Below are 14,875 nucleotides of genomic sequence, written 5' to 3' on the forward strand. Positions count from 1 at the left end.
GAAAAATTTGGAATAAACCGACGATAAAAATTTGCCAGACCAAGGAAGCGTTGTATCTCCTTAACAGAGGAAGGATCTGGCCATCGGTCTATTGCCCGGATCTTGTTAGGATCCATTCGTACCCCATTAGCTGACAAAATAAATCCGAGGTATGAGACTTCGGAAGCGTCGAAGACGCACTTCTCTGGCTTAGCAAAGAGGTGATTATCTAGTAGTCTCTGTAGAACCCTATTAACCTGAATTCGATGTTCTTCCAAGGATGGTGAGAAGATCAATATATCATCCAGATATACTACGACGGATGTATATAGAAGATCAGCAAAGATCTTGTCCACAAATCTCTGAAATATCGCCGGGGCGTTCACTAATCCGAATGGCATCACGCAGTATTCGAATAACCCCATTGGTGTTCTGAATGCAGTCTTCCACTCATCCCCTCTCTTAATCCTTAACAAATGGTAGGCCCCTCTTAGGTCGAGTTTGGTGAATACTCTGGAGTTTCGGACAGCTTCGAGGATATCTCGAATAAGGGGCATTGGGTATCTGTCACGGATAGTCAGGCTATTTAAACCCCTGTAATCGATACATGGGCGTAACTCCTTTGAGTCCTTTTTAGATATAAAGAACAATGATGCTCCTCCTGAAGACCTTGATGGTCGGATCAATCCGTTCTCCAAGTTGGTATCCAGATAATCTTTCAGAGTAGACTTTTCTGCTAAGGATAAAGGGTACATCCGTCCAAATGGAAGAGAGATCTCCTCTTTGAGGTCTATACTACAATCTTCTTTTCGGTGAGGTGGGAGGAGTCTAGGGTTTATATCTTCAAACACTTTTGAAAAAGTCTGGTACTGTACGGGGATAGAGGAAACAGAGATGTTGGATAGTCCTTTGGAAATGCTAGATTGGACTTCAACCTGGAGTCCCTTCATGCAATGTTCTCCGCAATAATCAGAATCAAAGCTGAGTTTGTTAGCTGTCCAATCTATTCTGGGATTATGACGTCGTAACCAGGAGATACCTAGTATCAGAGGGAAATGTGCCGCTCTGATGACATCAAAGCTAAGGTTCTCCGTGTGATGTCCCATTCCCAACGAGATAGGAACCGTTTCCATCGTAATAAATCCGGAAGATAAAGGACGTCCATCTACACCTTCAACCGGGAGAGGGGTTGTCTTCTTCTGGAGTGGAATTTGGTTTTCTTGGGCCCAGTTGACATCAATGAAATTTCCCGCAGCTCCACAATCTAGCATGGCTAGTACAGGGATATTCTGTTTCAAGTTGTAGGAAAACAAGACCTGAAATACCATTAAACGGTTGTCTTCTATTCCTTCCTGACTGAATCTGGTAAGATTGCAAGGGTTTGAGCCGTTGTCCCCACGATCTCCCTTGCATAGACCTGGGGTCTGTCGTTTCCCTGTCTTCTGGAGGGAATTTCAGAACAGTCCTTAAGGCTGTGTCTAGAGGATCCACAGTACATACAGAAGTTAAGTTCTTGTCTTCTCTTCCTTTCAATCTTGGTTAAGGGTCCTCTGGTAGATCCTATCTGCATCGGTTCCTCTAGGGTTGGGCGTTCTCTTCTTCCTTGTGGAGGACTATACCTTTGGACATAGCCTCTTCCTCTCCTTCTCTCCAAACGTCTCTCTTGGATCCGAAATTCGATCTGGAGGGAGAGGGTAACTAGTTCACGAAAGCTGTTGGGACGAGCTACGCGGGCCAATTCGTCCTTCATTTCTTCGTTCAATCCCCTTCTGAAGATTGTTTGTTGCGCTGTATCTGGCCAACCAGCGGATACTGCTAGACTCTGGAATTGTGCGATGTAAGCTTGAAGGTCCTGATTTCCCTGCCTTACATCGAGGAAAGCTTCGTATTTGGTATACTGGACCTCCGGACGTTCAAAACGGTCTTTGAAGCCTTGTATGAATACAGCATAATCATTAACCAAAGGATCCTGGTTAGTGACCAGGGGGGTCGCCCAGGCCAGAGCACTACCCGCTAAGTTAGCAATGATAAATCCTATCCGAGCCCTTCCAGACTCAAAAGCTCTAGTTCTGAAGGAAAAATATACAGTACAGGCATCTAGGAACTCCTTTATTGTCTTGGGGTTTCCTTCGTATTTACCATATGAGAATGGCATAGGTGGTAGATCATCTCTACTCTCTGTTCTGGCTGCCGCCTGTTGACGAAGCAGAAGGTTCTCAGCATGCAGGGTTTGCATCTCCACTCTGAGTCCTTGTATGGCGTTGCACATCTCCTGTATCTGTTCCGGAGACGCCATAAGTTTGATTGGGCGTTGTATACTGTCAAGACTGGACTCCTCTTCCCCTTTCTCCTCCTCACCTGGATCTTCTTGTATCTCCTCCAACTTTAATGCTTCTGTCTTCTTCCTAGTTCTTATGCTTTCTCCTGTCTTCTTCTCTTTTTTCTGACGTAAGTAAGGACGCGCTCCCTCGGTGGCCACCTTGATCTGGATGTTTTACAGATCTTGGGGAAACCCGAGGAGCACGCCCTTCGTGCTGGGAAAAAGCCCAAAGGCAAAAAACCCTGAGAGATCTTAACTGTCCGTCTGTAGATACGGTGAGTGTTTGAGAGTATCTTTCAATTGTCCTTTGGAAACAGTAAACCAATTCTCCAACAATTCCTCTTGGATTTAAAGATGGGTTGAATATAGAAAAACAGATTCCAGTAGTTTCAACAAAAGAAAGAAATAGGTAAGAAAAAGATAGAAGATAGCGGGAAAGAAATAGAATAATACAAGACTTCCGATACAGTGGACGTCAGTAAATAAAGAGAAAAGGCTGAGAGAGATAGCCGATGTAGACACTTATAGGGAAATAGCAGCAGACACAAAGGGAGGTTAGCGCTACGTGTACGAATGAATAGCGAAACAGAATCAACCGCTACCTTACCTTAACCTGTAAACACCCACGTGAGGGAATAAAGGTGAAACACATACAGAGAGGGGGAGAGAAGGAACTCTGAACTGCAAGTCGCCTCTGGAAACGAAACTGGCAGCGTACGTAACAAAGTCGATACAACGCGCTAAGCGCCAGAATGTATTGGTGTTTATAGTTTCCGGCGGCCATGTTGGAAAAACACTAGACCTTCAACTTGGAACTATCAGAACCATGTTAGTGGTATTTCCATCTATGCACGAATTTCCAGGGCTGGTGCATGACACTATCATCCTTCCGAGGTTGATAGAATGAGTACCATTAAGTTGGGTAACGATAAACATCTGTTATGTCAATAGCGCTAAAATGCCCCTCGGGTGAAAGTGCACTCCACAAATACGCCTCTGTTATGTTGCCCATTTTGCTTGCATGAGTGGGAAAGTTATTGCCCTGAACAATGCTCCTGGGTATCTATTTCCTTGCATGTTCACCTTACTCATTCTGCCAGGTCTTTATTGTGGGACCATCCTAAAGGATTTTTTTTTCTGTAGGATACTGAGCATTTTTAAACCAGAGGCGGCGGGCCTGGACTACCAGGTCTTTGTCTGCCTGTTCAACCCAGGTGTGTCTGGTGACCCAGAGTGGCTGGAATTGGACCGCATTTAGAGATTTTATTGCATTGTAATGAACGTTGAATGCGAAGTCAAGGTCCGCAAGACAAGGCATTGACACAGCTTGCTGTGAGATGGCTGCATTGGAGTTGAACAAGTGGGGGAAATGGTAGTAAACGTAATCTATCAGAGCTAGGCACCTCGCCAGTGAATTAGCTTTGACAAAGATTCATACCCTCTGTCTAACCTAGTTTCTGTATTCTTTAGCCGCATGTACCAAATGCAAAATGTTTGTATGATGTGGGTGAAAAGGCCTACTGGCAGAATGATTCTTGTCTGGTAGGGTTTTCAGCATAGAAGTACGGTTTGGGCATGGAATAAGGGTATAGAGGGGTTTGAGATCTAGGACTGTTGGTTGGAGTTGCAGGGTAGGCGTGCACCATAAATGCTTGGGGCATGCACTGGAAGATCCTCTTTCATAAAAAATGAAATCCCAAGTGGAACAGAAGAGCGCTCTGTCCACGTCATGTCTAGTCTTGTAAAGTGTAATCTACATAGGCCGCCCCAAAACGCATAACTCGAGTCATTAAGCAAGCCTTTGTCTGGAGAGGGAGCGTATGATCCAGAGTCCATGGAAGGTCAGCTAGAAGATGACCCCCCCCCACACACCCCACACTTCCTGCTTCATCCCCGTTTTCGTTTCTGACCCTGGATGATGTGACAAGCCTTCGCAGGGGGTGGGTCTAAGGGGAGGCTTCCTGGTTGGTCTGCACATGCTTGTTGTGGGTTCAGCCACACCTGGCCCCATCATTAAGCCATCACTGTTAGTTAACCAAACTGACAATAACATTAAAGTAAATGCTTGTGGCAGTATAATTGTGGAATCTGTGTTCTCCATGTCAAAACGTACCTGGTTTCAACTGCCAACAGGCTGCTGGGGTACACAATTATGATACTTTGAACCAGGGTTGCATGCCGTTAGAAAAACATCTGGCAGTTGTAAGTTTGGGTTCCAGCAGCTGTGTGCAGCAACGTGCATGTAACCATGGAACTTGCCCCGATGCCACTGCAGGAAAACTCCGTAAACTCTCACAGCAAAAGATACATGGGTTGCATTATGCTTTTTGGCATTGAGCAGTAAGAAAATGGCAGCCGATTAGCAGATCTCACTTTCAGAAACCGAACTATCCGCATCATTTTATAATTAAAAATAAAAAAGACTCTGGCTAGTTCGCCCCTAGCAGATGGCATTCTGCCACATGGGCTATCCTTCATATCTTGCTTGGCAGTTGTTTTACCATTGGGATATTCCATAGAGGGTGGGTGGTTTATTTTCTGCATTATGTCTTTTAGAAGTAAAATATTTTTAATGTGGACTACGAAAGCTTTGACATTTGTGAGCGTCATCATTGGATTTAGTATCAAAGCTGTCAAAGCCTAGACATGTGGTGTTGCACTCAAGAGTAGTGAGGTTTTTGCTAGAAGTTCTCAATGGAAGAATCTTTGAAGGAGCAATTAAGTTGTTTGGTCATCATGGGTTGGCCATATTGGGTAGGTGATTTGTTATGGGAGCAAATCTGGATGGCAACATGATCTATAATCGGATTGAGGGATATTACGGAATGGCATTCTCAGGGCGGAATTGTTTTCAATACTTTGTTGAAGGTTATATGCTTGGTTTGTGGCATGTGATCTTATGTCCAGCTAAGGAGCAGGAGCTCCCATCGACCATGCCGGAGCAGTGCACCACTTGAGGAGGTGAAGCTGGAGCTTCCCTCTTTAAAGAAAGGCCTGGACCCGGCCAGCATCGACGCCCTGCCACCGCTGAACTTCCTGAGGAAAAGTACTGCTGAATGCGCACCGACGCAATCCGCCTCCGCGACCTTACCATATATTTACAGGCGAGCAAAAAGTCCACTTTTGCGTGCCTAATAGAACCGTGCTCCTACTGGGATGCACGTGTTTATCCATTCCAAGATGGATGCCCTATAGCACCAGTCTACACTCACTGCCCTCTCCCCCCACCTTGCCTGTAACCGCAACACCATTGGCTTGCAGCTTTTTTAAGCTAGCCAATCAGGCGCCGGGAGGCATGAGCCGGCTATTTGTTCCAAGGCTTGGACCTGTCCAAGCCTGTCCTTTGCCGGTCCCTGCCGCCTGCCAGGAACGCTGCTTCTCCACACAAAGGAATATTTTTCGGATGCCGCCCCTACAAAGATACTGTTTATGACAAACCCTGCATTTCCACCAAATGTTTATTGATATCCTGCGGATACCACTTCATCTAGCCCTGCACCCACTCACCTTTATTACCTGGGGACGCCGCCTTAAGTCCATTGTCAGACCCACACTGTAAACCTGTGTTGCCTACGCCCTGCCACGGTGCTGCCTTTGCCTAATATCTACAGCCACTGTTGCCCATACTTAGCCTGCATGGCCATACTGTGTTGCCTTTGCCTTGCCACTGTATTGCCTCTGTCTAGCATGTAGAGCCTTTGTTGCCGATGCCCTGTCACTGTGCTGCCTTTGCCTAATATCTATAGCCACTGTTGCCCATACTTAGCCTGCACTGCCCATATTGTATTGCCTTTGCCTTGCTACTGTATTGCCTCTAACATACAGAGCCTATGCTGCCTATCCCCTGCCACTGTGCTGCCGTCTGTCTAGCATCTATAGCCACTGCTGCCCATATTTAGCCTGCACTGCCCACTTGATAAATGCATTTAGCCTGTTCCTGCACCGCCATCTGATAGCTGCATTAGCCTGTTCTTAGATTGCCACCTGATAGCTGCACTTAGCCTGCTCCTGCATTGCCATCTGATAGATCCTGACCCGCCGCACATGCCCTCAATGTTATGTGAATAGCTAATGCTGTTATTCCGCCTACTTTACTTACCTAGCCCATCTATTTGAAAATGCCTCTAAGTTGTGCTATTGTGCGCCTTTATTAGCCTACTTTTAAAACTGCCTTTGTTGCACTCACACATCAAATATATGGAATGTACTCCTATCTGGTTTTGTACTTATTCCAGCCGTTTTCCTACTCAGCCTACCTTGCTTTAAATGAGTGCTTGGCATACGTATTGCCATACAATACTGCCCTCTGCACTTTATGATTGCAATTGCCTGCAAGCCTTGGTGAATCTTGCCACCATGCACCAGTCCCTAACAGTCGTTCTCTCCTCCAAGTCTCCTCTCCAAAAGTTATTTGCTCTAGCCTTGGTTAGCACACTCTACTTTACCGTCCACCTAGTGCCCACTTTCAAACGCATCACGACTCGGCTGCCACACTCACGCTACGATAACACTACAACCATGCCTATGTCTACCTATAACACCAATCCATACCTCAACAACCCAGCCCTATGGCTCCAACATTTTGCATCTAAACCCACTCCTATACAACCATGCTCACTTGCTATGAGAAACGCCAGACTTGGCACCAAACTCACTCACGCCTCCTACCACCATACGACTTCCTTCCGCCAAAATAAACACCCACAACCTATCACCAGAACTGCTTCCTCTCCACACACATCGACATCCCAACCCATTAATCCCACTGTAAACACTATCAAAGGGGCATTAATTAATGTCAGATTTCTCACAGCCCATGCTTAGAGGTGGCGGACCTCATCCTAACTCATGACCTGGACTTTATGGCCGTCACAGAAACCTGGCTTCACGCAGCCTCTGGAACTCTACTCTCGTTAGCCATTCCAACAGGCTATAATATCAGACATGACCGCAATACCTGCCAATCTAAAGGTGGTGGCATTGCCATCAACCACAAAAACTCCCTCAACTTCCACCTCTCCACAGTTCATCAAATCTCATCTATGGAAGCCCTAACAGCCAAATTCGCCCTCACCCCCTAACCACACCATTTCACTTCACCTACTCTACAGACCCCCAGGTCCATTATCCACCTTCGCTGAAGACCTCTCCAACATTCTGGCAGACAACCAACTCCCAAATTATTGTACTCAGTGACTTTAACCTGGGACTCGCTGACCCCAAGACATGGCTGCCCTGACGATTGACAACCTGCTCACTAACTTAGGCTTTACTCAGCATATCAACACCCCCACACACTCCAAAGGCAGAATCCTTGATTGGATAGCTGACTTCAATTGCGGAATCAATGTGGCAGCTAACCAACATTGTGCCTGGACAGACCACCACTTAATCACCTTTAACATCCCTGCCAAAACCCTCTGTTCCACTCCAGACTTTGCACCTGCTATTCCCACACGAAATAAGCACGACAAAACTTGTGACAAACTCCTCCCTCTCATCCTTCCAGTCCTGAATGAACAAACGCTATTAAGCACAGACCCTACTGTCCTGGTTGACACCTTCAACCATACTATGCTCAAAGCCCTTGACCTCATTGCCCCATCTAAACTGAAAAAATCTAAAGCACGAGCTCATCTCAACTCCTGCTTTACACCCCAACTTAGAATTCTTTGCAAAGAAAAACAAATTGCTGAATCACATTGGAAGAGTAACCCTATGGAAGTTAATAAATCTAGCATCATTCTAGCTTCTACGTTAAGTTATAAGAAAGCTATACTCCAGGCATAAAAAGACACTTACAACAAATGCATTGAGCAAGCTAAATCTAATACTAAAGAACTCTTCAGAATCTTGAAAGAATTGGAAACCACTGTTACTGCACCCGACACTTCCATCAAAGATAGCACCTGGTGCACTAATATCCAAAACGCTCTCCTTGGTAAGATAGCCACTCTCCAAGTCAAAATTAACGATAAACACTGTAATCTACAATCCAACTTGCAACCCAACTCTCTCCCAACTATAAATAACTCTATCCCAGTTTCATTGACTCCTTTCAGCTTCTCACCCCTATCTATCACCGAAGTGGAAAATATTAATAGCCTTAGACCTTCTAACTGCCAAGGGGACCTCTGCCCAGCGCCCATCAAGGAAGCTGTTCATGAGCTAGCTCCATTCATCACCACTCTCATCAATTCCTCCTTCAGCACGGGGACTGTACCGGACAATTTGAAGGATGCCTGAGTTATCCCGCTCCTAAAAAAAAAAAAAAACAACTTTGAATGTCAATATACCTACAAACTACAGCCCCATCGCCACTGTGCCATTCTTACTAAAAATCCTTGACCGAGCTGCATACCTACAGATTCAAGACTTTCTTGAATCCAATAAACTCCTGGGTCTGAGGCAATCTGGGTTTCGGCCCCATCACAGAACTGAAACTGCCCTTATCGACCTCAAAACACAGATCGAAGATTTAAGAGACAAGGGTAAACTTGCTCTACTACTTCTTCCCGATCTCTCGGCGGCCCTTGATCTGGTCAATCATCAAATTCTGTGTCGGCACCTTAAACTAGCCGCTCACTTTTCTGATAAAGCCACAGCATGGATCGGCTCATTCCTGGACAACAGAACGATGCGTGTCTTCTCCCCCTAGCAGCAGCATTGCCGGCACCCGTCACCTGGGCGGGGTACCACAAGGTCATTGTGTGTCTCCCACGTTGTACAACGTGTTCACAAAACCTCTATTCAATATTCTGGACTATCTGGGTGTCACATACACTAATTATGCTGATGACACCCAGATACTCAACCCAATCTCAGTTGACTACGTCGCCGACTCTCTCTCGGTGAATGCCATCTACCAAGTCATCCAATTCGATCTGAATGGCAAGAAGACAGAGCTCCTCATTCTTGGCTCTCCTCAAAAACTATCCAAACTAGCCCCCGAGTTCAATTCCTTCATCATTGATGGTAACCCTATCAAGGCCTCCAAGGACACTAAAACGTTAGGGATTTATCTCAACTCTACTCTATCCTTGGCCAGACAAACAAATGCAGTATCCTCTGCAGCGGCATACATCTGTAAGCTCATTACAGCTAGCCTCCCTTTCTATCACCAGCCAACTGTATCACACTTGCCAGGACTCTCCTGCTGTCTAAAATTGACTATTGTAATGCCCTCTATTTGGGCACCAACAGATGCAACAAGTTACAAATCATCCAAAACAATGCTATCAGAGCAGCCCTCAACATCCCCAGGAACCAACACATCTCTGACACCAGACGTAGTTTACGCTGGCTCTCCTTCCTCAACGAATTACACTGAAAACACTTGCTCTCACTCACAAATGCTTATCCAACCAAGCATCCTCCTACCTAGCCAACAGATTCACCCTCCACAACACCAATAAACCTTGCAGAGCTGCTCAGTCTAACTTCCTCTCTATACCAGGCTGCAACCTTCAAAGATCTGGCGGAGCCAGCTTCCCATTAATGGTGGCAAAACTCTGGAATTCGCTCCCCAACTTGCTAAGATCTGAACCTTCCTTCTACAGATTCAAAAAAATGGCCAAAGCCTGGCTAACCGCCCAAGACCCATAACCTACTAGCCAACCACCCCTCTCCGCTTGTACATAAGCTATGACCCCCTGCTCACCCGTAACTGCATTATGTATATTTGTTTGTAACTGTAACTTTAAACTGTAATTTAAACTGTAATAGTATTGCTCCGTCTGCCTTATCATGTTGTAACTAAAATACGCGCCCGGATGCCCTCGGGCCTGGTGCTCTCTATAAATAAAATAAATACAAATACAAATAAATAAATACAAATGTTCAGGATGCTGAGATTGAACAGTGTATCCTGGTTCTTGGTGTTGGAATCTCAAAGGCAGATTGGCGTCCCTGGCAAAGATGTTGTTGGAATGGTTAATGGTTGCAAAGATTACCTGGTCGTAGATTATCAAACCTTCCACCATTCCCACAAGTGAGTGCATGCAACCCGTCAGAGTTCCGCAAGTCAAGCAGTTGCTGAGATCTGTGTGCCGCCTGTTGGCGACAGGCCCGAGTCCCAGCATTCTGACTTAGCCTTTCGGTCCTTGCAGGTTCAACATTTAGTTGCAAAAAAAAGACCTTTCCATGCCTTGCTTAATTATTTGGCACTTCATTATTCCATAATTGAATAACAGTCAGTTCTTCCTTGGTGAAATGTACACCATTGTTTAACTTGCTGCAAAACACGAATGCCTCTTTGAGTTGAGAGGTAACAATAAAAGCAGTGGAGCGAGCCAAATACCTCCTGTATGACCTTCCTCCTTAGTACAGGTATATCATGTATTAAAATGGAATGTTTCTGACAGTATAAACCGCCAGATAAGGATGAATTTCCATCCTGATAAGCCTGTGGATGGAGCTAGAAAATGTTTTTTAAAAGTACCCAGAAGCTTTTAGAGGGAAACACACGCACTTCCATTTCATGGTGGCGAACAAATGTTTCAACGGGGACAGGTAATCTCATTTATGATGCCCCACATCTCACCACCTTTCCCATGCAATCCATAAAGGGGTCCGAATTGGCCTTTTTGTGCATTAATAAATGTACAGCACAGGTATGAGCCACTACTATACATTTCCTTTCCACCTCCAAATTGAGGTTGTAAAAGGATAGGAAAAACATGTTACAAATAACGCAAGTGGGAAAACGATGCTGTTAAGACTGGAACATTGGTAAAGTTATAATTGGGCAAAATGTGTCGCATACCACTGCCTCCTCCAGCAGTATTCCTGGAATAAAAAAAAAACTGTTCAGCACTTAAGTATTAAGGACTGCATAAAAATAAGCTAAATGCAGCAAGCTTAGTTTCTCTTATTGTTTAGTGATAGTGAGTCCGAATGTATATATGATTGTAGTCTGCCTTTTTGGAAAATAAACCAGTTTTCTTTTTTATAATTCCAGTTGTATATTCTGTTGAGATACAGGATCTTTCCACCCCGCAGCGGCATACCTGATGGTCTATTTTTGTAAATACTGTTCAAGGTTAATGTGATTATGCTATGAATGGTAAAACAAAATGTTCTTGCATTGTTCGTAATTGGGTAAACATCCATTCCTCATTTAGTAAGGCTGCCTGAGATTGTTCAAGCCATTTAAAGTGATTATTTTGTTTTCGTCGGGTTTGCTTTGCTTATTTTGGTGTACTTTTGTTTCTGAGCAGCTATTCGAGATTATGAAACGGCACAACAGAACAGCGAAAATGATCAACAAATCCGAGAAGGTCTGGACCGAGCACAGCGGCTACTGAAGCAATCGAAAAAAAAGGATTACTACAAAATCTTGGGTGTTAAAAGGTGAATTTTTCTTGGTAGCTGTTATTAGTACATTTGAAGCTAGTGTGAACAACCCTCTTTACCTATTTTTCAGTGGTGTACCTTGGATTACCATCGTTTGTCCATATTTGTCATGCTTTCTTGAGGAGAATGACTGCCTCCACCTCAACAAACAGCCCCTCGATGTCAATAGGTACCCCTGCACCATTGTGGGGGAAACATGTAATGTAGTGTGGCTTCCTGCTGTGCTACAAGCTTTGTAGTGGACCTTCAGCCACATCATTGGATTTCTGAACCTGCATAAAGTATTGTTAATTTCCCTTGTGATGAAAAATACACTGAAAATAAGAGCACATTTCCATGATCCCTTTATGAAAACTAAAAAGCTCTGCAGGTGTATGTTAAGATAATGTTGCAAAACCTAGGCCCTCATTATGGGAGTATATATAGGAGTATATATATTGTCCCCCTCTCTACTCTATATCCTGCCATGTATTTTTAGGAACCTGAAGGAAGTACAGCAACACGGTATTGCGGGTAAGTCTCTTTATTAAGGAGCCCGCCGGAGTCCTTCACAGCCAGGCTCACAATCGTTTAAACCTTAACCGCCTCCTGTGGTCACGCGGCTCTCGTTCCATGCTATAACCCGAGAGTGCGCATGACCGCAGCGAGGCTAACAATAGAGTCTCTACACATCTTCCCCCTTAGGGAAAACAAACAAAACAAAATATACGATGAAGAAATAAGTAAGGAGAAAAACACAACCAATTGTAGCAGAAGCAGTACATAAGAAATATGTGCTAACATAGAACAGAGTCAATTACTAAAATACCTGTAATAAGATATAACATGCAATTTGTATTTGTGTATCAAGTTTCATAATCTCTCATCCACACAGGCTTCGATCTAGACCTATGCGAACCTTCTTCATTGGTTATCACGCCTGTGCCATCATTTTTTACATTTACCAGCCTTCCTTTCATCTCTTCTTCCAATTCCATATTATTGTTCACATATATTTCCCTTCCTTTCACTAGCTTATCCCATTCATTCTCTTTACCATTCCCCACTCTTGCCAACCTTCCTTTTGACCAAACCTCTCCTTCTTCCAATATGACAACGTTACTTTTTACTGCACATATCTTTTTCGGTCCCAGAAATTTACTTTCCACACATTTGTTCACCAACCTGGGATTTTTTACATATACCATCTCCCCAACCTTCCATTGTCGTTCCTTCACCTTCATCCTGTCATCAAACAATTCCTTATTTCTCTCTTGACTCAAAGTAATGAGTCTCATTATGTGCTCAACATTTACCACTTTGGCCATACCTAGCCATCCTGGGCAAAGCCTTGTCCCAGGTTCTCTACCTTTCATAGACACAAATGGAGTTACACCGGTCACAGAGTGTGGCGTAGTAACGTAATTCCATGTTAACATCCTTAACACCTCCCTCCATGGTTGTCCTGATTTCATGGCCATTTGCAGGCCCCCTTTTATGTACCTGTTGACTCTTTCAACAAGTCCATTCGCCTTGGGATTATACAACGCCGTCCTCGTGTGTTTTATGCTACAGCCTGCCAGAAATTTTTTCATGGCCACAGGTACAAATTGTACCCCATTGTCAGACACAATTTCAACCAGTACCCCTTCTTTAAGGAAAACTCTCTCCAAGAAACTAATCAACTCCTTAGCCGTGACCTCTTTCACCGCTTCCCATTCAAACCATTTGGAATGAAAGTCTACCACAACAAATAAAAACTTCAAGCCTTCTCCCAGACCTGCTACCGGACCCATAATGTCCACCTCCAACTTGCTCCAAGGTTGGTCTGGTATTACATTAGGTATTAATGGAGCTTCTCTTACCACTCTGCACTTGTCACTAGTTTGGCAAGTCATGCACCCCTTTGCACACCTTTCAGCACTCCTATCGATTCCCGGCCACCAATAATTCTGCCTCAACTTCCTTTTCATGGCAGCCTCTCCAGGATGTCCCTGGTGAGCCAGCCTAACCAACACCGACCTGAGTGATTGTGGAGGAACAATGCACTTTCCTCTCCTTAGCCTGTCTTCACACAAATTTAATTCATCCTTTACCTCCCACCATGTATTGAATTTACTATCCAAGTCTCTTTTGGCCGGCCACCCCCTCACTGTCCACACCTTTACTAGCTTGAGGTCCTCATCTGTACTTTCTTCTTGTGTCCACTCTTCCTTACTAATGGCACCTTGTATTTCTGCCACTACTGATTCTTCCTCTGTCTCTCCACCTTCTACAATCTTACAGTTCACCGGCAGTCTTGACAGGCAGTCTGCCACCACATTTTTCTTTCCAGGCAGGTAACTCAAGTTATAGTTCTGGAGTCTCAAACCCCACCTACTAATCCTTGGGGATCCCAACGCCCATCTTCCACTCTCAAAAAGTTGAACCATGGGCTTGTGGTCGGACCTGACTATGAATGTTCTTCCCCACAAGAAGTAGTTAAAATGGCTTACTGCCCAGAACATGGCCAAAGTTTCCCTTTCTATAACAGAATATTTGCACTCCGCACCTCTCAGCGTCCTAGACGCAAACGCAATAACTCTCTCTGTATTTTCTCTGTCATACTGCACCAATGTTGCTCCCAGCCCAAGCATGCTCGCATTAACCACCAAAACAATCTTATCTTTGGGATCGAATCTACCTATGGATGGCGCTTCACACACTGCTTGTTTGATGCACTCAAAAGCCACATCACATTCTGCTGTCCATTCAAATTTCACACCCTTCTTGAGCAACATTCTAATGGGAATGGACACTTTGGCAAAATCCTTCTCGAATTTATGATAATATTCGGCTAATCCTAAAAATGACTTCACTTGTTCTTTATTCTCTGGCACAGGTGCAACTTTCACTGCCTCCATCAAATTCCTCTTAGGCCTCACCCCTTGTTCATCTATCTCGTGTCCAAGATATTCTACCTTGTGCACCGCAATCTTACACTTGCTGCTTTTTACCGTTAACCCTGCCTCACCCAATCTATTTAACACCTGTCTGAACACCTCATCATGTTCTTCAGGGGGAACTTGCATATATCAGAACATCATCCTGGAACACGATAATGTTCTCTACTCCGCTCAACACTGTCTCCATCACCACTTGGAATAAGGCTGCCGCCGAGGCGAGTCCAAACAGCATCCTGCAATACTTAAATGTTACAAACACTGTAATGAATGCCGTCAAATGTTGGCAATCCTCCTTCAG

General features: G+C 44.6%; 1 protein-coding gene across 2 annotated transcripts in view; it reads left to right on the top strand.

The window, feature by feature from the left end:
• Positions 1–14,875, top strand: part of DNAJC3 (DnaJ heat shock protein family (Hsp40) member C3) — a 534,981-nt gene that overhangs the window by 456,016 nt on the left and 64,090 nt on the right. For both annotated transcript variants that reach the window (XM_069640694.1, XM_069640695.1), the window contains exon 10: positions 11,518–11,650. In XM_069640694.1, the coding sequence (XP_069496795.1) occupies positions 11,518–11,650 (133 nt within the window). The remainder of the gene's footprint in view (positions 1–11,517; positions 11,651–14,875) is intronic.

This window comes from Ambystoma mexicanum, chromosome 7q, assembly GCF_040938575.1.
Source record: "Ambystoma mexicanum isolate Mex_15411 chromosome 7q, UKY_AmexF1_1, whole genome shotgun sequence".
In the NCBI taxonomy this organism is placed as follows: domain Eukaryota; kingdom Metazoa; phylum Chordata; class Amphibia; order Caudata; family Ambystomatidae; genus Ambystoma; species Ambystoma mexicanum.